The sequence below is a fragment of the Mesoplodon mirus genome (genome assembly GCF_964341445.2).
Source record: "Mesoplodon mirus genome assembly, chromosome: 3".
Taxonomy (NCBI): domain Eukaryota; kingdom Metazoa; phylum Chordata; class Mammalia; order Artiodactyla; family Ziphiidae; genus Mesoplodon; species Mesoplodon mirus.
In genome coordinates this window covers 181,490,968-181,515,999 of record NC_138978.1, presented here as the reverse complement: position 1 = coordinate 181,515,999, position 25,032 = coordinate 181,490,968, and the positions used below count along the sequence as shown (strand labels likewise).

The 25,032-nt window shown below is 39.1% G+C and overlaps 1 protein-coding gene across 1 annotated transcript in view; it reads right to left on the bottom strand.

Moving 5' to 3' along the window:
• RAB3GAP2 (RAB3 GTPase activating non-catalytic protein subunit 2) overlaps positions 1-24,673 on the bottom strand; it is a 91,107-nt gene extending 66,434 nt beyond the window's left edge. The window contains exons 1-2 of the mRNA XM_082612080.1: positions 24,428-24,673; positions 6,720-6,781 (exon numbers count right to left, since the gene is read on the bottom strand). Of these exons, the coding sequence (XP_082468206.1) occupies positions 6,720-6,781; positions 24,428-24,542 (177 nt within the window). The 5' untranslated portion in view covers positions 24,543-24,673. The remainder of the gene's footprint in view (positions 1-6,719; positions 6,782-24,427) is intronic.
• Positions 24,674-25,032: the final 359 nt, after the last annotated feature.

The following is a 25,032-nucleotide window of genomic DNA, read 5'->3' as shown; positions in this document are numbered from 1 at the left end:
TCTACTAAAACCAAACTCGTGGCCATAAAGATCAAAGGGTTTTTCCCCCCCTCTTCTATTTTTTTTCATTTATTAAATAACTTTATTTATTGTTTTTAATTGAGGTAGGGCTGATTTACAAGATCAAAAGTTTTGAGGCCCCCAAAAGAGGCCACGAAATTTTAGAGAACAAAAAGGGGTAAAGGCAGCAAGAAAAGCTGGGAGAGTTGTACTGAAAGCCATGGGCGAGACCAAGATTTCTGAACTCCAGCACGACTAACATTTGGGGTGGACACTCCTTTGTCTGAAGGGTTGTCCTGTGCATTGTAAGACGCTTCACAGCATCCCTCCCTGGCCTCTACCCACTTAGATGTACCTTCCCCCAAGTTGCGACAAACAAAAATGTCTCCAGACATTGTCAAATGCCCCCTAAGGGGCAAAATCACCCCCAGTTGAGAAGCACTAGGCTAAACCCAGCTTGTGTTAATGCGGAGAGGAAAGTCACTGGCAAAATGAGTGTTTCTAATAGTCCAAGGTCCAAAGTCCTGATGAGAGCCCACCTGAGGAAAGAGACCCTCTGCGGCCACCATCCCCTCACAGGACGAGGGCCTCGGGCGTATCCTTAGCATAATGTGCGTGCTCTCCTTCTGCCTCTGGCCAATCCACTGCTTAGGTCTCTTGCGTGGTAGATGGCACCCCAGTCTAAGGACACTAAAATAAGGCAAAATATTTCCCAGCATTACCCCAGATTATTAATGCTCTAAGAGTCTCTAATCAGGTCACGTTGTCTCCTATTTCTCAGCCTGTAAACAAACATTTTTCTGGGGCCTCTATCTGACCAGCATGCTTTTTTCATTCCCTGTTAATCCGCTAAATCGTTCGTGCCTCGGTAAACTGCATTATATCACCTTCTGTAAAACAGATGGAACACATTCCTAAGGTGTCTCTTAAGTGGAAAATTTCCATGCTGCCTACCTTAACTGAGGACCTTAACCCAGGACCTTCTGTGCTTCCTGTTCCAGAAATCGCTGTCAAGCAAATCCCTGATTCTATACTTCCAACCCTTTGGTCTTAATACACCAATGAAGGAAAGCTCATTAAATCTGCCTTGCCGGTTAAAATTAAATTAAATCCTATCAAGCTTCTTCCCGAACCGCCTAGATTCCCATTATAGCATGAGGCTGAGCAAAGTACCACTTCTTTCCCAAAGTAAAAAAATTATAACCCCAACTAAAAGCCCTTACAACACTGTAAAAAAGTACTATTTACTATTTGTTATAGGATCATTAATAGGTAGATATTGTAGTACAACTACCTTCTTTTCCCATTTCCCCCCGCCAGGTCCCATTTGTCATGATGTCAGCTTAAACTATAGTACAGAGGAAGATCTTTGTTTTGCCTTTTCTTCCGTCTTGAAAGCCTATTCTGTTTGCCTTTCAATCCTTTCGTGTATTTACTCACGGGCAAGGAGGAATTCCTTAACCTTACTCACTGTACTTGTACACATAAAAGTTACGCCTGACATGGATCCATTATTTGGGGCATTGTTATGGACTGAATTGTATCCTGCACCCAAAATTCACATGTTGAAACCCTAACCCCCCAGTGTGACTGTACCTGAAGATGGGGCCTTTGAGGAGGTTAATTAGGGTTAAAAGAGGTCATAAGGGCACAGCCCTCTGACAGACTAGTATCCTTCTAAGAAAAGGAAGGGACACCAGAACCGGCTCTCTGTCTTCATGCACAGGGGAAAGGCCAGGTGAGGACACGGCAAGAATGCAGCCATCTGCAAGCCAGGAAGAGGAGTCTCACCAGAAACCTACCCTGATGGCACCTTGATCTTGGGCTTCCAGCTTCCAGGACGGTGAGAAAATAAATTTCTGTTGTTTGAGCCACCCAGTCTGTGGTATTCTGTTATGGCAGCCAAGCAGACTAACACAGGTATGAAATATCTATAGGAGAAGGACATTTGTCCTCTTCTTTAAGAGAAGCCATCCTTAAAGTTCCAAAGCCTACCAGTGTCACAGACGCTTGCTTTCTTGGATGTGGCTGGCTACTGCTGATAACAGATACTAGAATATGCTTTCTTCCCTAAGCCCTCATTATAGCTGACACCCCAGAATCGAAATTAAAGAGGCTTTCTCTTTCCTTAGAAAAGCCTTATCCAGACCCCTGGTACTAAATCTCTATGATTACAAAAGCCCTTTACTCTCTACTGCCATAAAAATGAGAAACGACTCTCAAAGAGCTGACAGACCTCTGGAGGTAAAAAGCACCTAAAGTTTCTATAGCTGTTTGCTGGACTCAGTAGCAGCGAGTTGGCCTTCAGGTCGGCGTTCGGTGGCAGTGGCTCCTGCACTTTCCTCTTAGGTACCCTTCTCTGTGGTTCACCGACACACCACTGCAGCCCGCCTAAACGGACCAGAACACAACGTGTCTCTAATGCCAGACTAATGAAGAATGAAAGCCTACTTTCTTCTGCTGGTCACAGTAACCACCACCCAGTGGCAACTGACAGAGAAGCCTCTCATTGTTTTGACGGTGACAGCGCCCTGACACAACCATAAACTGACTTTATGACGGTCCACTTTTGCCAGTCCTGGTCTCTCTCATCTTTAATGTGGACAAGGCCTGCCAGGTGGACTCTGAGGGAAGGCAGGTTTTGAGTTTGCTGTGTGTCCATGACAAGAAAGGGTCCAAGTTCCCTCTCCGTGCCGACGAGGTGGCTACACCTATTAACCGTGACTAGAGCGTGCCCTTCTGCGTTTCACACATCCGCCAAAAGTGAACTCTGATTCGTGCCATGCCTCTGGAGCTGCCTGTGCCTGTGGACTTGTTCATCACCATAGCTGGTAGCAGAAATAACAAAAATCTTTCGCCTCAGCTTAGTAAAATTTCTAATAGTCCTGGTATAAAACATGTTTCTCAGCAAAACTTCATAACGGTCCTATACATGGAAAGTTCTGGATGATGCTGCAGTGTAAGGCAGAGGTCATACCCTTTTCCCTGGTCACAGTGCCATGTGTGTTCTCACCCACCAAAGAGGCTCCCTTGGCAATGATGATGTCTTGTTTTGAGGACAGGATCCAAATTCAAAGAAGCTCTCTTAAACACTGCAGGGTGACTTGAACATCTGGATAACCTCTGAACCCCACTGTCCTGGCCCACTTTTGTTGTCTTCCAAATACCCTCACCACGTACAAAAGACTGCAACAGGGTAAAGGGTTCAAACAGTTAGGAGTGATTGCTACACCCAAAATTGTGGTCAACCAGGCCTAACAATACTGTTTCACTGCTGCATTTGCCAAATCCACAGTGTGAGCAAATCTATCAAGACAAAGAGAACAACAAGCCTCCCTCATCCCTGAGGGCCACTTGTAAGTATTCAAATTTTATCCGAATGAAAAAATATTCCACATTTAAGTAATTTCATGTGTTTTCAGAATGAATAGAAGCATACTTCAGCTTTTAACTGAAACAGTTAAGATATGTCATCCCTAGATTTAGGATCTCCCTGCCAATAAAGAGAAGACAACATACTTTACAGGTCAGATTTAAAGGAGGCCTGATAACACTTACACATTCTAACTAGGCTATCATTGTCCATGTCACCCAGAATCAGCTGAAACAGTGGAACATCAAAAGGAAATACTGTAAAATAAACCAACCCATGAACTTTATGAGTATGAGAGGCAACCTATTCCAGAAAGCAGCCAAGGTGAGCTTTAAAAACCAGAAATCAGATAGTGCAGTTTCTGATCACATGCAGACTAAACTTCAAATTCACAAAGCTTTACACCAGGCCTGCCTGATTCTCCGACCCCAGCTTGTAGCAGCAATCATTTTCTCCTGTGTTGGGTTATATGCATGAGGGCTGTGAGCTTAGGGAAGGCACAGCTCTGTGACATGCTATCAGTAAACTCACCCCCTTAATATTTTCAGGGGAGATGTAGCAGATATTTGTAAGGAAAACTAGCCTCACACACAAATCCCTAACTGCGTCATTCGCAAGTAAAAATCCATTCCAGATAGAATCAACTATGTACCAATGGACTGTTTAACATGAGGGCCTCTGGGCTTGTAAATAAGTACCATAACTCGGCACCAGCACTATTTTATATATTCAATAATAACTGTCCCAGAGGAAGCTCCTCTGAGATGACGAATGCATGTGTAACGTTTGTGAGGTTTACTCCAGAAAACCTCCAACTTACTTGGGAGTTCGTTCTCTTACTCACAATAGCCACTTAGCTATATGATTCCAGAAAACAAATACTAACAGTAACTGCAAGGTTGCTGCCACTTACACTATCCCTTTCTGAGAAATTCTCAAAGCACATGCCCTCCTGAGAGGTTTACTCATGTAGAATCCCGCAGAGGCTCCAACCTTTTCAATACTTATCCCTCCCATCCAACACCCTCGGCACCTCCCCATTCTTGCCACAGCTAACTGACTGCTGATGGATGCCTGACCAGAGGGCAGCACTACCAGGTTGGCCAATGTCCCATGCAGTGACCTGGTATAAATCTAAGTCCCCGGCTCCCAAGTATCCAACACTGGAAGGTGGTGAACAGATTCCGTAAAATCCTCACATGAGCTCTGAGGGTGATACAAACACAAGAAAGAATCTAAGACAACCACAAACAAAAGACAGAAGTAAAAGCTGTGCAAGTCTAAACCATGAGTAAGCAGAAGCCAGTCAGTCTTAGTAAAAGCAGACACAGAGTATAACCGAGTCTCCATGTTGACACGGGACTAGAGCAGAAAGAGACAAGGTGTTTGTTTGCTGAGGTGATGGGACAACCAAGTTCCCTGAGCTGCATTACATCCTATTCAATATATCCCAACCCTCCTTGAGGTCTTCTGAAAGGGTCTCCTGTTCTTCACCTCCCCTTGGAGCTTTGCTATAACTCTACATGAACTTGGCATGCTCTGCTGCTCATGGCACGACGATTTTTCATTTCTCCTCCAGATCTGTCTTCCCCAACTCAATAAACGACACACCATCCATCCAGCAGCTCAAGCCAAGTATCTGGGAGGTGTGTTAAAAGACTTTTTATTATGGATATTTTCAAAGACTGACCAAAAGAATGGTACCTATTACTCAGCTTTAGGGAGTATCAACATCTTATTATGTTTAATCTACTCCACACCATACCCCAGATCAAAGAAGTCAGTTCTAGCTTCTTCTTTTCCCCCTCATCCCTCACAACCAGTTTATAGGAAAGTCTTACCATTATCTCTCAAATTTATCCTGAATCTACCAATTTCTCATTTTCACTAATACCACCTTAATGCAAGCCACCATCATTTCTCAACTAAACTACTCTAACAGCCTCGTAATCAATTGGTCTCCCCTGCTTCCACTTTTGCTCCCTGCTTCAATCTATTCCAAATAGCAGCCAAGATGAACTTTAACAATGAGAAATCACATCAGTGTGGTTTCCTATTGCATTTAGAATAAACTCCAAATTTGCAAAGCCTTCCATCAGGCCTTCTTGCTTCTCTCACCCCATCTTGTAGCCATCTCCATCCTGCCAAGCCACACTGGCCTTCTCTACATCCCTTCAAACTCCAAGCCCATCCTGCCATAGGGCGTTTCCATGAGCTGTTCCCTGGCCTGAGATGCTCTTCACCAGACCTGCACCTCACTGACTGCCTGTCATCTTTCAAACCTCAGCCTAAATGTCACATCCTCCAAAAAGCCTTTCCAGACCACTCAATCTACAGTAGTCACATGATCACTTCCTATCACATCACCATTTGAATTCTCTGTGTAACTATTACCACCATTTGATACTTCTTAACTATCTTAAGAAAAAAATTTTTTTAAAATCTTTCCCCATTAGAGTGTAAGCTGCTGGGCACAGGGATGCTAAGACCCTTCCAGTATATATGTTCATTCTTCTTTCTTAATAAAAAACCCTGACTTTGTTCAGGTGTCAACTCCTCCCCTGTGCGGCCGTGGGCCTCAGGAGAAGCTGACCCTTTTATCCTCCAGCTCCAGGAAATGATGTGATTGACTGATGAAAATCTCATATATCTTGCTAGTGGCTAGTTCAGAAATGAGTTTTTGGCCCAATTTGAGCCAAGGAGATAAAAGAGAAAAGAGTCATGAAAAGCCCCGGTCTTTTTCTCCCTCTGGTCAGGAATGAAGAAACATGTTGCCCCACCACACCTGTGAGAGGAACGAGCTTTAGGATGAAGTCAACATGGTATATGCAGAGTAGACAGAAGGAAAGAACCTGAGTCCTTGGTGACATAGTTGAATTGCCTGATCAACCTAACTGGGAGTACATACCATCTCTGACTTCCTTTTATATGAGCTAATGCATGTCCTTGTTATTTAAGCCAGTTTAGGTTAGATTTTCTATTACTTATAGGTGAAAATACACTACCATATACAGGGACTTTGTCTACCTTGCTCATTGCTATACTCCCAGCAACTAGAATATGGTGGGCACTTAACAAATCTATGTTGAATAAATAAGTGCAAGAGTCTAAAAGAATAACTAATGAAGGGGAAAGAATCCTCAAACAACTATTCTCCATTTAGCCCACTTAGCTATAAAGTCATCAAATCCTTAAGAACAGGCATCTACTTAAGTACTATTAAGTAAGCACAAAAATGTTCTTGACAAAGATTTTAAAATGTTAACCTAACACTGAAATATGTCACCATCATTACAAAAGGAAAATGCTGCTATCAAAAAGCACGCACATGTTTACAAAGACTTACAGGTTCTTGGGGTTCTGTTTCTTCCCATGCTCCCCAACCATCATCTTCCCAGTTTGATTTACCTATTTTGAAAAAGATGAAAAGTGCTTACATGAAATATAGAGCTTAAAATATTTTAAAAACATTTCCTCTAAACATAATAGAATCAACCCCGATATATAATAAATATTATATAAATATAATGTTCATATTAAGGAAGAAAACAATGGTAAACTATACTAGATCAGGATTTTGCTCTATGTAATAATAACCGGGAAACATTTGACCTGAATTTCCAAATCTATGTAAAAGTGTGCAGGTTATTTGGACCTTTGGACCTTAAGATACTGGACATCAAGTTTATTTACATTTAAATCAAACTGCAAACATGACTTTAAAAGAATCTTAAAATGACAAATATTTGTTACTTAAGACATCAGACAAGTTAAATATACACAATGACCAAAAACATGCCTAAAATTCCACACAGATATCTTTAAAAGTGTTTTAATAAGACAAGGTATCAAAGATAAAGAAAACTGAATTTTGAAACCAGATAGGTCTACTATTCACCACCTTTTCCTGATACTCTGTGATTTCCTATATGTGAGAAACTCTCTTGGATTAAAATAAGATGTTCAACCAACACTGCAACAGGGAATTAAAAATCCCAAAATTGATTTGGATAGTATGATCCCTTACAATGCTCGTGTTACTCATTTTTATATAATTATCTTTGAATTTATCTCACATCATACCGGAAGAGAAGGAATAAAACTATAATTTTTAAAGGAACTACTCTGAAACAAACAGTATACTTTATATGTATTACCTCAAATTAAATTAAAAAAAGTTCCCCCAAAATGTGAAAAGAGCAGGCAGTTGCCTAATTATAAGTTTAGGTCCCAGAATCAGATTACCTAGGTTCACATCCTGGATCCAGCACTTACCAGCTCTGTGACCTGGAGCAAGTTACCCTATATCTATAAGTTTTAGTTCTCTTACCATAACATCATGGAAAACGACAGTACCTAGTGGGGTTGCTGTGAGCGTTTAAACCAGACAGCACACTGAAGTCCTCAGAGCCTGACACATAATAAGTTCTCAACGCTAGTCATCAGGATTTAGCTATCAAAATACTACGAAATATAAATAAAATACTGTATTTAAACCAATCAGCTTCAAAATTCTGGGGGAAGAATCAACTTAAAAGATGGGACTGAACCTGTTATCTAGGATGCTGACAGTAGGAAGGAAGCAAATAGAACTTCCACTTACCTACGAGGTTTCAAAAGTTGCTAAAGTCAATTACATATTAGATGATAAAAAATGTTACAGTCTGGTACTTGGAATCGTTGCTCAATTAGCTTTGTGGTAATATTCCCATCTTTGGCACTTAAACACCAAATAACTACTTTCTAATGTGCCAAGCACACTGCTAGGCATATATTAAGTCCTAAAATAGTATTAATCATTTAATTAACACTTTACAACTTACAGAAGATTTCCATATACATATCAATTAAACAACTTAACAAATGTTCTGTTAAATAGCATGTGCCAAACCCTGTAGGAGAAACACAGAAAAATACAAACCTATGAACTCCTTTTCTTTAAAGAATTTGTGATCTAGTGTAGGAGAGAAACAAACATGTAACAACCATGGTGAGTGCTGTAATCGAATACTATGGGAACTCAGATGAGGTAGTGAGAGAGATGAAAAAATATAGTGAGGAGTCATCTTCAATTAAGTCTTTAAAAAGTGGCTAGGAACTTTTCAAAGGCAGAGGCAAAAAATGCCATTTTCAGATAGGGGTTAGCACATAACAACTAACATTATTCAGCATTTCTATAAGCTTCAATGCTTTATAGACATTAATTCACATAAGCATGACAAGGATCTTTTATCACCCCCTTTTTACAATGAGAAATACAGATGACCTCGTTTACGTAACTCTACCAAGATGACAGAGGATTAAGTGGCGGAATGGGGTTTGAACTCAGGTCTGCCTGAATTCCAAAGCCCAAGCTAGCAAGTATTCTGCTATACTTACTCCTACGGCTTATAAAGAAGGATAAGATTAGGAAACAGTGGGGCTTGCAAATAAGGTCAAAAACAAGATATTTATTATTTTAAAAGGGAAGTATTCCCTTGATATTCAGACCTGTACATTTTTTTTGTAACTTGGGAAGTTACAGTTTGCTCTTCGGCAATCTAATTCTGTTAGGCAATCTCTTTATTCTGCTAATTTTTCCACTGCACCAAAAACAACTGTCTTATTGTGGGCTGATGGCAACTAGGCCATCCCATTTATACGCGTCTAGAAAATGCTCCCTCGTAAGAGAAGCAAAGACCTCGTAAAGCTTATCACTCTAAGGTCCACAATTCAATGTTAAAATTGCTATAAAAATATTTATCAAATTACCACAAATCTTTGGGCGACCATGCAGAATTTAAAGTACTTCATAAAGGTCAGCTACTCATTTATTTATTCGTTCATTCACTCATTCATTCATTCAACAAACACAGCACAGCATCTCTTCTGTGTTGGGCCCTGTGCTAGTTAAGTGCTGGAGATACAAAAGCAATTAAGCCTTCAAGGAGCTTAGTTTGTGCACATAACCTTGCTGAATGCTGTACAAAAGAAAACTATGAAAAATGTGTTATTTCTCTTCCATATGGGTATAAAACGTACCTGACTCAATTCACAAACGACTCATAGGATCAACAGAAGACAGCAGGAATTTGAATTTCCAGCCCCTGCAGAGACCCAGTTATCTCCTTACAGCGCAATTCAAAACAATCCAATGGGGAAGAGAAAGACCTTGAGAAATAGCTTTTTACAAAATACTTGGGTTCATGACAGTGTACCCATATCTCAATGCCTCTGACTGGGGAATTTCTATTAACAAGACAAAGAAAATTTAATCAGGCATCTCCCACTATCACAGGAATACATTTCCCAAAGAGGTCACAGTACAAACAGGTTAAAGGAAGGTGAAACAGAACTGACTCAGATAGGCTAAAGATATTTCTGAAGGCTGGTCTAGAATTCTATTTATAATCCTGTAAGAAAATGCATTCCAAATTCTAGTCAACTGAAAAATGGGAAACATTAAAAAAAACAAAAACGGAAATATCTGCACATTTGGTACTACCCTTGTGGCTATTTCTACTCAGCGCCAGTGCTATAAATTTTGCAGCCTCCTGACTTATGTTGAAAATCATTTGATACTGTTTTGCAGGCTGCTATTTGACAGCTATTATTGTCGACTGTTAAAAAGTGTCAAAATCTCAGCACTTTACCAAGGTTATTTCTTATGCCCTCAAAATATGCAAGCAGATCAAGCACATTCTTTAAAAAAAAAAAAAGTTTAGACTGAAAAAATAGCTGCTGAATGTCTGATAAAGTTGCCGTTCATGTACAGAATTTTATTCAGGCAGTCCTGAATTTTATTCAGTTCTATGAGGGATGGTATTCTTCAATCCACATCATCATCAGTGTATTTTAACTGATCATTGATCAAGGTTGTGGATGATCACAGCAACGTGTCTACCATTTGAGAACTATGCACTGTTTAATGTCAATATGGAACATTGACTGTAAAACCTTAAGATCTATAAATTTCTATGTACTCATGAAGAAATAAAACTAATTTACTTTTTGTTATCCAATTATGATTGTCACTTAGAATAAACATATCAAAATCTCCTATCGGCCAGGGTAATTTGAAAGTGCCAAGCTCTGGTATGACTTAAGAGGTAAGTCAGTTTAACAAAATGTACTATAGCATATGGACACCAGGACATAACTTTTTTAGGGTGGTCAGGGTCCAATGTAAACATTCCAAAGACCCCACCAATCGCCAAATCACATAGGCATTCGCATTTACCCAGTTCACCTAATGAGCCAAGTGGCAATCACTTCAGTCAAAGGCTAGGCTATAAGTTATGGGGTAATTTTAAGCGTTTTTTCCCCTCCATATATTAAATAAATAAGTAGCAACCATCCAATCTCCAGAAAGCAATTCTTTAAATGACACTGTCATCAACTGCCTGTATCCTTTATTTTGCTGAAGTCCAATTCAGCAACATTGATCAGAATATTAAGAAAATGGCATCCATGTTCATTGTGTTTGTAAAACCAGAGTTACAGTCTCTTCTGCAGATTCCCCTCTCTAGGTAGCCTTAAAATCTCTGCAAGGAAGAGACTAAAATAATGAATTAGGGATGACTGAAGTTTCAGGGTTGACCCCATCCTGAAAACGTGAGGCAGATCATCCACGGATCACGCTCTGAGGAACTCTAGCTTCAAGGATAAATTTCAACGCCAATCTAATAATCTGATCCGAAATCTCCTTTTTTCCTTTGCCTGCCCTCACCCTTGTTTCTATTCTTTCACTTCAGTTAGACTCTTCACTCACTGGTGTGGGCAGTCTTTAGCAGCAGACAATAAATATGTAATGCAAGCCACACATGCCATTTTAAACGGACTAGTAGCCATAGTTTAAAAGCAGAAACAGGTGAAATTAATTTTAATAATACATTTTATTTAATATGATATAGCCAAAATATTATTTCAATATGTAATCAATATTAAGTTATCCATAAGATATTTTACATTGTTTTTTTGATCCTAAGACTTCAAGATCTGACATGTATTTTACACTTAGAGCACATCTCAATTTGGACCAGACATGTTTCGAGTGCTCCACTGCACATGTGGCTCTTGGCTACAGTCTGAGACAGCACAAGTCTAGAACAACTATTAGGTCTCTGATATCAGGTTGCGTGGTTTGATACCCAGCTTTACCCGTGAAGAGTCATATGTCCTTGGGCGATTTAATCTCTTCCCTCTCAGCTTCCTCTTTAGCAAAATGGAGTTAATAACTGTATCTATTGATACAGTTACAAGAACAGTGCTTGGCACATATACACCCTTAATTGCTGTTAAAATGATTACTCTCCAAATACAGCATTTGAGAATTTGAGAATTTGATAATTCTCTATTCCACTCAATTTCAGTTAGTAAGAAAAAAATTAAAAAACAATTCTTAGCTTTAGTTTTGATTAAGAATAGGAAAAACAGAGCGTTTTTGTTCTAATTCAAGTCTAAGTGGCAGAATTTGACTATGTAAAAAAAGATCCTCTAGAAATACAGTTCAAAATAGTTGGCCTGATATGGATTAATGGATCTTTATATTTCATATACACACACACATACACAATGTATATTTCAACATTTCAAAACAACACTGTATCATTACTTTAAAAAGATCCTGCATCAATAAAGGAAAACCAACACATTCATTCAATTAAGTATGACCTTCAACCTAATTTTTTGGTAGGCTAGAAAAAAATAATTACAAAGAACACTGAGTCCCCAAATAAATTACCATACCATTTTAAAGGCAAAAAAAAAGAGAGAGAGAGAGAAAAGAACACCTACATTATTTTTAATTCTGTCTGTATTCTATTATGCAAATATTCTTTTTGCCAATAGTGAATAAAACAGGTTATACTAAAAACAGCTAAAAACAGCAAATATTGCCTATTGGAGACATCTAAAAATAGATCATGAGAATGCTTCCCTAGTCTTGTTACTTTAGTGCTGTGACTCATATGCCAGATGTTTGCTCCTAAAGCAGTCATTTTATGACTATATTACATCAGGACAGCATCAGCTATAAGCAAAATATTTCAAAGGTTCATGTTTTAACTGGGCTTTCCCACCTCATTTCCTGTACAACTTACTGAAAAAAATAATGGCATTTCCAAGTCCAAGAGACATTTCTGCTTAGTTTTGAATCTGTAACTTTTTTGGGGGGGAGGGGGGAGCAAACCATTCTTGAGGGGTGAGTTTCCTTTAAACTCTATTCTTTTCACATTCTTAACCATTTTTCCTTAAAATTCACAGATAATCAAGGATTGCACTGAGGATTCAATTTAAGTCTTTCAAGAAGTTTGCCAGTTTAGATTATTTTGTTAGTCGACCTCATCTGCTGAAATTACCTTTCACTCTTATTTCATACCACACCTTGAATCATACTTGCTCTCTATATAAATAAAATTCCTAAGCTGATCTCCAACCAACTTACATGATATAGAGAGAAATAAAAACAAGCAAGATGAAGTTACAAGTAACAGTAACAAAAAGCAACTACTTCTTCATTGATTAGTAACTTGAGTTTTCAATCCTTAACTTTTTTTTATACCTATCACTGAAGAGGACTATTTTGAACTGTCTAGAATAACTGGAAACATAAACATAAACTCTTGTTTTTACCCTTATCAAGTTAAATGTTTTGCCTGAATGAATGAAACCAATGACTTTAAAATATATTAGTAAAATGTAACTACAACTCCCTCTGGAAAGAATTTTTTCCCTGAGAAGAGTAGATGATACTAATATTAAAAAACTGTTCAGGGGCTTCCCTGGTGGCACAGTGGTTGAGAGTCCGCCTGCCGATGCAGGGAACGCGGGTTCGTGCCCCGGTCCGGGAAGATCCCACATGCCGCCGAGCGGCTGGGCCCGTGAGCCATGGCCACTGAGCCTGCGCATCCGGAGCCTGTGCTCCGCAACGGGAGAGGCCACAACAGTGAGAGGCCCACGTACCACAAAAAAAAAAAAAAAAAAAAAAAAACTGTTCAGTTTCTCACTTGACAAATTATAGTCACTGAAACTTTCAAACCATAGAGAAAACACTATAATTCAATCATCAAAAAATTATAGATGTCTTTTTTAGGGACATTTCCAACGAATGAATTATTCTACCAACAAAAGCTTAAATGAGAAATTCAACTTCTGCTTTCCATATAGGTCTATTTAATTTAAAATATACATTATTCTGATTTGCTTCTGAACAGTCTGTCCTCATAAACTGAGTATTTCTTTTTCATTTAACAAGAACTTGAAGCTAGAAAGGAAACTGAATTCTAGAAGTGGGCAATTAATTTGACAGTATTTGCTTTTTCCAATATGAGTATGTCAAGATCAAAAAGTAAATGAGAAACTGAAATCCTTAGACGTTAGGAAAAGGAAAACTTAATCTCCATGGTCTAAGATCTTATTAGTGCTGAAGCAAATTCATTTCCGTTCTTCTAAGACAAGAAAAAAACAGAGATAAAGTACTTGTTTCTATAAAGAGCATGAACCTCTAGAACCTATGACTTGTAAATAATTCAGGGGGTGCAACAAATTTTAGTTGGCTCTTCTTGGCCAAGGCACAGAAAGCATCATATAGCAATACAAAGCCAAAAGAAAAGACTGAAGAACAGAGAAGCTGCTTAATTTCCTATGCCTCAGAATTATTAATCTTTTTCTATTTCTAAGGAAATGGATATGGGAATATAAATTTCAAATTAGCATATTCCTTTCAGCACATAAAAACATGCAGCAATCTAAAATGACAAGTCCATCCCATTTTCAATAAGTAGGAGTTCCTTTCAAAACACCATGATTAAATCAGACTAGGTCCTTAAGGTCCCTTCCAGTTCTGGAATTCTAATGACTCCTGTTGTCAAATAAGTGGCCTCCTATAACACAGAAGAAGAATGTTCTGATAATTCACAAAAGGACAGAACTGAAAATATTTTTAAGCAGAAATAGAGTGTATCCTCCTGCTCTGAAGTTTAAAAACTAAACATGCTTCCTTTGCTCAAAAACCTAAGAAATCTTTAGACCTATCTTGACAAAAGCAACAACAAAACAAAACAAAACAAATCTGTAGACTTGAAGAAATTTAATATGCCCTATTCTTTCTACTCATTTTATTTTTCAAAGGAAGTCACTAAAGGCAATAATATATTATGTATATTAGATAGAACTTATATAATTCTTTCCTACCACTGCATAATTATGTGTTATTGATTTATTATCTACAAAGCAGCAGAAAATGTGAGGGAATGTAAATGGGGATGGAGGTGCACAACCACTGCTCACCAAAGCTAATTTCTGCATATTCTAAAACCAATTCAGTATCTTCCTTCCTTCCTTCTTCTATTAGAACAGTCTAATATTCAATTATTGTCCCTGTGAGAAAATTTTCCTTATATTTAACCTAAATTCTTGCAACACCAGCTTGATTTTGCTATTACTTGCTGCTTTAAAAAAAATACAGATAAAGTCTGATAATTATCTTAGTATCACCCAAGAACCACATTTCATTTATCAGAAGAGCAAAAATCAAAAAAACTGATAACACAGAAAGATGACATGTAAGTGTGTAAATGGGCACTTCTGTTTACCATGGATAGGAATGAACCTGACCAATTTTGAGAGTAACTGGGCAACTATGATCAACAATTAAAATGTGAATTTCTATTATTCAGCAATTCCAATCCCAGAAATTTACATAGAGAAATATTAGCATCATGGGTAAAAGCATATATAAGGATGCTTACTGGAGCATTTTCTTATAGCAAAAATACTGGAAATAATCTAAATGTTCATTGATAGGGGAATGGTTAACTAAAACCTGGCAGAGTCTTCATTGGAATACTGTACAGACATTAGGAAAAAATGCTATAGAGTTATATATACAGCTTGAAAAGATGTTGACATTAAGTAAACCAAAAAAGTTCCAGAATATACATTTTACAAGAATGAGTCCATGATATAAAATTTAAAATAGATAAATAAAATACCCAAGCAGTATGTGTGTGTTTATTGTCTCAGCAGAAAGTCTGGAAGATTCTCACTAAGGTAGCACCTCCTGTAATGATGGAGGTGTTCTTTATCTGTGCTGTCCAATTAGTTAGCCACTAGGTAGGTATATGTGGCCACTGAAATGTAACTAGTATGACTGAGGAACTGAATTTTTATTTAATTTCTATTAATTTACACTTAAATTTAAATAGCCACATGTGGCTAGTGGCTACTATACTGGACAGCATAATACTAAAGTTTTAACATTTGGAATGTGGGATGTGAGTAGCCAGAAGGTAGCTTATACATCTGATTTTATATACTTAAAAAAAATAAAAAGAGGCAATGTGATCATGGGTACTTCTCTCTCTCCTGACCTGGGATTCTCTCTTCTGAGGAATTTATATGTGAGACTTATGCTCACATGATACAAAGAAAAGTGATCTGTGTTCAAGGGACTGTTTCTGGTTTTCTTTTCAAAGGAGGAATATGGCATGGCAGACACCGTAGAGTTTCAAGGATTCCCTCTCATGAGGAAAGTTCATTTAGGGTCTCAAAAGTCCCAAATGATATTAGCATAGTAGTCACTCAAAAATACTTGCTATCTTATAGTTCCAGGATTGTCACTGTGTAGATCATTAAGTAACATCTGAAGAATACCAAGCTAAGGAAAAGATTATCTCCCCTTTTGGGAGATACTGCAAAGGCCACCCAACTGGTCATTCTATTTCCACTTTCACCCACCATTCCCATTCATTCTATTCTTTGCTGACAAAGGAATGTGTTTAAAATATTAACCTGGTTATCCTGTTTCTCGGCTCAAATTCTTTGCATAGGTTGCCGCTGCTATAGCTAGCAAGTTTCAAACTCCATCACCACTGCTACTGCCTTAGTCCTGTCTTTACTTATGAAGGCCCTGCTCTGCCTACAGCAGAGATTCCCAGTAAACTGCAAATGGGTTACAGGTGAGCCAAGATATTGATCCTCTCAGCTCTAAGGACAGCCAAGTAGGGCCTGGGACTACTGGAACCTCTAGCAGCTCACCTCCCACCATGAACAGCTTTGTTTTACATTTTATGACCCATTTCTTTACTACCATACTAATTTATATATTTTTATTATGTTAAAAACACATAACATAAAAATTATCATCGTAACCATTTTTAAGTGTACAGTTCAGTAATGTTAAGTATATTCACACTGTTATAATACAGACCTCTAGAACTTTTCCATCTTGCAAATCTGAGACTGTAAAACCCATTAAACAACACCCCTTTTCACCCTCTCCCTAGTTCCTAGTAACCACCATTCTACTTCCTGTTTCCGTGAATTTAACTACTTTAGATAACTCATATAAACGGAACCATGCATTTATGTTTTTTGACTGGCGAATATTTCACATATCATAATGTCCTCAAGGTCATTCGTGTTGTAGCATGTGATATGATTTCCTCCTTTTTAATGGCTGAATAATTTTCCATTGCATGTAAATACCCCATTCCATTCATCCATCGATGCGCATTTGGGTTGCTTCAACTCTTTGTCTTTTATGAACGTCCCTCTATGATCATGGGTGTGCAAATATCTCTTCTAGACACTATTTTCAATTCTTTTGGATATATACCCATAAATGGGATGGCTCATATAGTAATTCTATTTTTTTATTTTTGGAGGAAACTCCATACTGTTTTCCATAGCAGTTGTACCATTTTACAATCCTATCAACAGTGTACAGAGTTCCAGTTTCTCCATATCCTTGCCAACACTTGTTATTTTCTGTTGTTTTTGTTTGTTTGTTTTGTTTTGTTTTTGTTTAATAGTAGCCAAGCTGGCGATTCTCATGATTAGTGATATTGAGTATCTTTTCATATGCTTACTGGCCATTTCTATAACATCTTTGGAAAAATGTCTATTCCAGTCTTTTGCTCAGTTTTTACTTGAGTTATTTATTGTTGTTGGGCCGTAGGAGTTCTTTGTATTGATATACTGTGGATACTAATCCTTTATCAGATGTATGATTTGCAAATATTTTCTCCCATTCTGTAGGCTGTCTTTTCACTTTGTTGACTGCAGCCTTTGAGTCGCCAAAGTCTTAAAGTTTGATACAGTCTCATTTGTCTATTTTTGCTTTTGTTGCCTGTGCTTTTGGTGTTATATCCAAAAACTCACTGCCAAGTCCAATGTCATGAAGTTTTCTCCCTATGTTCTCTTCTAACAGTTTTATAGTTTTAGGTCTTATATTTAGGTCTTTAGTCCATTTTTTGTTAATTTTTTAATGCGGTGGAAGATAATGGTCCAAATTCATTCTTTTGTATTTGGATATGCAGTTTTCCCAACACGATTTGTTGAAGAGACTGTCCTTTCCCCATTGAGTGGTCTTGACACCTTGTCAAAAATCATCTGATCATATACACAAGGGCTTATTTCTGAGCTCTCTATTCCATTATCCTAGTTGTCTGTCTTTATGCCAGTACCACACACTTTTGATTACTGTAGCTTTGCAATAGGTTTTGAAATTAGGAAGTAGAAGTACTCCAACTTTTTCCTCCTTCTTCAAAATTGTTTTCACTATTCAGGGCCTAGGTCTCACTTTTTATGCATGCTATGATGAAAAAAAGACTGGGAAGGACAGAATGTCCTATAGAATGTTTTCAAACTTTTTGATTATATACACCCCAAAAGAGTTTTTCAATAATATGTATCCCTTGCACAAAAAATGTAATTTCTGATATATTAAACATGGATGTTTCAATATAGATTTATATCATCCTTTTAAATTTATTCAGTGGATTCTAAATACTACTGGGAAATACTACCCACAAACACCCATTTAAAAAATATGATTATCTTCTCTAAGACTAATTTTATAAGTCCTTTTTTCTCCTTGAATTCTTATTTCCATTCACTTCCTCCACAGAATGCTATTCTAATATAATACAGATATGTATCATCAGTCTAAAAATTTCTCTGCAAAAACAGATAAGAACTGAGAAAAAGCAGTTTTCTTGGGATCAAAGGCTCTAAGTATTAAAAGTTTTTTTACTTGACTTATTGCAATTATTATTAGAAGCAGATAACTGAGAAAAATAACATACATTATCACAAATGTTGACAAATAATTATTAAACATAAATAGCAAAAATTATTTGGAAGTCTCTTGTTGATGGATGGGGGAGTTTACGGTGCCTTAAAGGGGAGGTTTTTTTAAATGCCTTGGAAGCAACTTACTATAATAATATTTGAAATGTGTGAGAGGTGAGCCTTTGTTTAGTAAACAGGAGAAGGTAGGGTGGGAAAGTAGGCACTTATATAGGTGCATCTGGAAGCTGACCTACTTAAAACTATCTGTTCCCAAGTAAACTTTAGCAAATTTCCCTGTAATCCCCAAGGTAGCCTTACTTCCTTGCTCCTGCATAAAATCTAAACTCCTCTGCCAATCTCTCCAGCTTTATCCCACCATAGCTCACTCTTCCACCAGAATTTACTATCTGCATCTTTCTGAACCCCGTGCTGTTTCACATCCCTTGCCTGACCATTTTCTCTCCACCTGATGGACCTCTATTAAACTACTAAGACGTGGTGAAAATATCAGTTCCTCTGTGAAGACTTTCCTAAGTCCCCTAAACAGTGTGAACCAACACTCCTTCATTCTCTAACTATCATGTGTCAAATTATAGCATAACACCTCTAACACTCATTTACTGGCTGAACGTTCCTTGAGGAGACGGACCTATTTTATTTACCTTTAAGACTACTTTGTACACAGTAGGTGCTCAATATTAGCTGAATAAAGGAATTATACTGTTCATGTGTCAGTTTTGTCATCGACAAAAATTTATATCTAAGATCCTCTTCCAATTTTAAATAGCTAATGAAATCCAATACCTCTATAAATGTTCTGAAATTCCTATAAATATTCTACTTTCAGATTACTTTTCTCTCCCCACTATGGTCACAAACAAAAGAAAGCATTTTCACTCAATATAAAAAAGTGGGTACTTTACACCATTTATAATATCCCAAAGTGATTCCATGATTTTAGGTTATCCTAAAAAGCATACTTTTCTCAGTGATTGGACAAAAACGTGACTTTAATTGATGACTCCAAGGTGATTCTCTGTATGCTTTACCTTCTTCTATCTTTCTGATAAAAGAGGCAAGAAGGAAAGCTGCTCTACCTTATTAGTATGGCAACAGAAAATTATTTTACTATTAGGTAAATTAATAGATCCAGAATATTATACTTAAATTACCTCCAAATATTTTGATTCTCCCTCTCTGTACATGTCTTTCTTTCCTTCCTTCCTTCTCTCCTTTCTTTCACCTAATTCAATTATAAATATCAGATGGCTCTGGTATAGAAATCCAATCTCCCTGGAAATTATGTCACTGTAGGCCAGGTGGGGACACATACTATTGCCCATCTCCAAAATTTCAAAGTATGAGACCAAATTTTATGTCTAAATAGATAGCACTAGATTGAGTAGAACCAATTATAAATATTTATCACTAATGTAAACACTGGGAAATAGTAGGGTTCAAGACCTCTTTTAAAGCAATAGAAGACAGTCTAATTTTATAATTGATGATACAAAGTAACGTAAAGTCATACCGTTATTCTCTGACAATTCAAATATAGAAGAGTAGTACTGAGATCTGGGTGCCCAGGTACTAGGTATCACTATGTCAATGGCAGCTATCCATATTAAAATTAAAAAATTATTAAACTAATAGATGTCTTCAAAATTATCAGTTGCCTTATATATCCTCTAGAGATGAGCTAGTATAAGAAACTAAAACTATATAAGCTAAATAAAATGATCTCATGATTTCTACTTCCCAATAAAGTAATCATTTACAACACTAATAAATAAAGTGAAGAAAAGCAAAGCCAAACACCACCATAACTTCATTTTTACTCTAAATTTTCACCCTCACAAAAGTTTAGGTTCAGGTTTTCTTAATGATGAGCTCTTTACAAAGCCTGATGTTTTGTAAAAGATGGCCTGGAGTGATTACTGAAATCTGTAGTCCCAGTCATTTCAAGAATTCCAAGTAAACCATCTACAACAGGACAAGCTTTTTTGCTGATTTTCATTTCTGAATTATAGCACCATTCTAACTGTAAAATACAGATTTGGCAAAGGGGCTCACCGGTTAAGAGGTTCTTTCTCCATTTTTTTTCTACTTGAATCGCTGGTAGCCACAATAATACCAACACACATATGCCTAAGAATTTTATTTAAAAGGGTAATAAATTAAATCATATTTGCAAACCCATAGGCATATTATAAATTAATCTAGATGTTTGGGGTATGATTATATTCCCAAATGCCTGGATCAAGTTCATAGCCTAAGGCTACCCTTCGTTGTGTGACCTTGGACAAGTATTCAATCTGTTGGTACCTAAATTTTAGAATTTATAAATGTACCATACAATGTGGTAGCCACTAGCCATATCTGACTATTTAAATTTAAATTAATTAAAATTAACTAAAATTAAAAATTCAGTTCCTCAGTAGCGCTTGCCACATTTCAACAGCTAGTTCTGGCTAGAGACTACCATACTGGACAGTATAGACTTGGTGACGAAAAATAAACAAGATGAAATGATTTCGAGTAACAAATGAGAACAAGGGAGTAGGGGTGACTGTTTTAGATTAGACGGTCAGAAAAGGCCTCCCTGAGATGTTGAGACTTGAACAAGATGCACCAAGCACGCAAGGATCTGCACAGAATATCCAACGCAGGGACAAGGGCAAGGGCAAAGGCCTCAGACACGAATGGGCTTGACTGGTTTAACAACCAAAAAGTGTGTATGAAGCGTAAGAAATGAGGGGAGAAGAGTATGAGGTGCAAGAAGTGGCAGGAAGCAGGGCCTCAAGGGCCTTATAAGCCATTTGAGAACTTTGGATTTTATATTAAGTGCAATTGAAAGACACAGAGGGTTACAGAGAGAGGACTGTTATGATTATGTTATGTCTTTAAAAGTTCACTCTGACTGCTTCTGGGAACTAACTATAAGAAACCATTAAAATGTCTACAAATAATAAATGCTGGAGAGGGTGTGGAGAAAAAGAAACCCTCCTACACTGTTGGTGGGAATGTTAAATTGGTGCAGCCACTATGGAAAACAGTATGGAGGTTCCTCAAAAACTAAACATAGAGTTGCCATATGATCCAGCAATCCCACTCCTGGGCATTTACCCAGACAAAACTATAATTTGAAAAGATACACGCACCCCTATGTTCATAGCAGCACTACCTACAACGGCCAAGACATGGAAACAATCTAAATGTCCACTGACAGATGAATGGATAAAGAAGATGCGCTATGTATTTATATATACAATGGAATATGACTCAGCCATTAAAAAGAATGAAATAGTGCCATTTGCAGCAACATGGATGGGCCTAGAAATTATCATACTAAGTGAAGTAAGTCAGAAAGAGAAGGACAAATACCACATGATATCACTTATATGTGGAATCCAAAATATGACACAAATGAACATATCCACAAAACAAAAAACAGACTTACAGATATAGAGAACAGACTTGTGGTTGCCATGGGGGGCAGTGGGGAAGGAAAGGACTGGGAGTTAGGGATTAGTAGATGCAAACTATTATATATAGAAAAAAAAGAAAGAAAGAAAAGAAACCAAGAGTAGAAGCAGGAAGATCTGTTAAAAGACTACTGCCATTGCCCAGGTGAGAGAAGATGGTGGCCTGGCCCAGGGGAGTGGGAATGGGATAGAGAAAATGTGTCCATGCTCTACATCCCCTGTCTACAGTCCTGTGTTCACCATCCTTCACCACCTGGCTCCTTGAAATAGGCAACTTCACTTTTTAACTCCTCATTACCTGGTAAATATGCTTTCTGTCCCCAACCCTTCCACTGAAGCTGTCCTAAGGTCCCAGTCATGTCCACCTTCCCAAAGCCAATGAGCCCTTTTCCATTCTTATCCTAGCTGACCTCTGCTGCATTTGCAACTGCTGACCACTCTTCCCTTCATCAAATCCTCTCTCAATTCTGGGGCATTACCTCACCTGGGTTTCTTCTCTTTCTGTTACTCTTTCTCAGTCTTCTTCCCATTAATCTCTATTTGACTCTTAAACTTCAGTGCTCCTCTACGGTTATATCTTCAGTCCTGCATTCGTTTCACTACACTCATAACCCTTGAGACTGACTGACACGTTTTGCTGGTAACTCCCAAATTAATGCCTCTGGCCCAGGGATACTTATTAAGTTTTAGACCTGTTCTACTGGACTCACTGCATACATTTAAAATTGGACAAACTGCAAACATTTAAGATGAAAAAGGTCCAAAACCTATTTCCTTCATTCCCCTTCATTAGAAACCCTTGCCCGAGCCAAAAGCCAAAGGCATCCTCCACTCCCTCTCCCTCACCAGCTACAACCCCTAGCACGAGATCTTCATTAGGTCCTGTAGACTCTACCTCCTTTATATCTTTCTAATCTAGCACCTGCTCTCAAGTCCAGCTGAAGCTACTTTAGTTCAAGCTCGCATCACTTTTGCATGGATTATTGGAACAGCCTCCCAACCAATTTCCCGGCTTCCTGTCTCTCCTCCACACTGCTGTCAAAGCACAAAACAGGTATTCAAAAACTTTGCTGATTACATTAAGTACAATCTGACCACGTCAGTCCTCTGCTTAATGTCTTTCAGGTGCATCCCACTCCTTTCAGAAGGCTTGGGATCAAGCTCCTTATTACCTTTACAGCTCACCCGCCCCAACCCCTTCCCTCATATTCTCCTCTTCAGCCATTCAGCCTTTCTTAGCTCTCTAAATATCATGCCATTTCAGGCCTCCCTTCCTCTGCATATGTTATTACCTCTCCCTTATTCATCTAACTACTACTTCAAAGGTAGGCCTAAGTACCTCCAATTCAAGGAAGTATCCCCTAGTGCCATATATATATAATCACGCTATATTGAGATATATATAACTTAACAAGGGGTTAATTTATTTGTCCCAGCAAATTATAAGCTCTTAGATGGCAGAGACCACTAACCTTATTTGATTTGCAGCACTACTGACTGGCACAGAGTAAATATTCATAAGTAGGTTTGATTTGATATCTTCTAAATTTTAAAAAAGGGGAGGAGCTTAGTTAGTGGGCCTTTCCTCACCATTCCAGTATAGCACAAAGTAAAAGCACTATACTACAAAGCCAAATGTGCTTTGGACATATGGCTTTGTAGTCGAGTGGAAATACGAAGAAATCAAACACAAAAAACACACCGTTTCAATAGGAGAAATGTAGGAAATTCTGAGGAACTATGCAGTAGCCAGTAAACCAGACTTGGGATTTTATACTACGTGGGCAAGTCACACTGTTTGATGATAATAACAGGCGGACGGTTTCTCATCTCAATAAAGCCAATTAACTTTTCACGGCCATGTTACTGTAACTTTAGTTCCTGATGCGGATTCTCACTCCCTGACAGGTTATTTTCCTTAGTTGAGAGCCGCCTACTCGCCACCTTAGGAGTCTCTCACTTGTCAATCACTTGTTCTCTAAATCTGAATGGGAGGAAAGGGGATGGAAGAAGGGAGAGTGTGGGCGATGATAAACTCTTTCGGGAGGGGAGGTAGCAGAAGGCCACACTGCCAGGCATAGAGGAGCGTAGGGGTTGAGGAAAAACGAAGCTACAGCGCTGACAGCTGGCAAGGAATGGGGAGGAGGATGCGATCGCGGGGCGGGCAGAGTGAAACAGGGGACCCCGGGCTGGAGGGAGGGGAGATGGAGGAGAGACAAGTAGCAGTTGGGGGTGGGGAAGTGGGATAGGCAGAGGCCAGATGAAGCAAGACGCGGTGTTTGGCCAGAGGGCGGAGTGGCTTAGGCGAGAGGAAGACAGCAACGACGCAGCCAGGGCGGGCGGAGGCGGCTTCAGGACGAGGAGGGCAAGGGATTCGCGCAGAGAGAAGAGGGGAGGCGCGGGGGCAACTAGGAGCCGCGGGGTAGAAGGGGCGGAGCGGGTGGGAGGCCCGACGCCGCCGAGCAGGTCCCGCGGGCGGAGGCGGGGAAGGGAGCGGCGAGGCGGGGGCACTTACTGGGGTCCCTCCTCACGGTGCAGCTGGGGTTCTCCTCCCGCAGACGAGGGAAGAGGAAGTCCCGGGCGGCCTGGAGGTCCTGGAAGGTGCAGAACTGGACAATGGAGCAGGCCATGGCTCCGGGGAACCCTGTTCGGGCATTCACCTTACCTCACCACGCCCTGCCCCCCGCCACCCCGCCGCTGCTGCAGCCGCCACCGCGGAGCCTGAAGAGCTTTCGCCACGGACGGACGGGGAAACAAAACCGGAAGCTGTCAGCACCCTCCGGTCCGCCGCCCGGGGCACTGCGCATGCGCGGGACGGCCCAGGTGCCCAGGCTGCCGCGGCCCGGGTCACGTGACCAGCGGCGACCAGCAGGGTGTCTAACGTCGAAGCGGAGGCTGGGAGCCGGCTTTAGTCACAGTTCTGCGCTTGCACCCGGGATTGATCCCTTTTATTCATTCTGGCTGTTAGCCAGAGATGATCTAATTGGACGTTGTCCGCGCCGGCCTTTGAGTCATTTAACCAAGCTTCTTGATGTCCTACTATTGGCATGATCTTGATATTTCAGAGAATAATCCCTGTTAAGCTACTGGCAGGCCAGTGGGGGACAGTATCATGCAAGT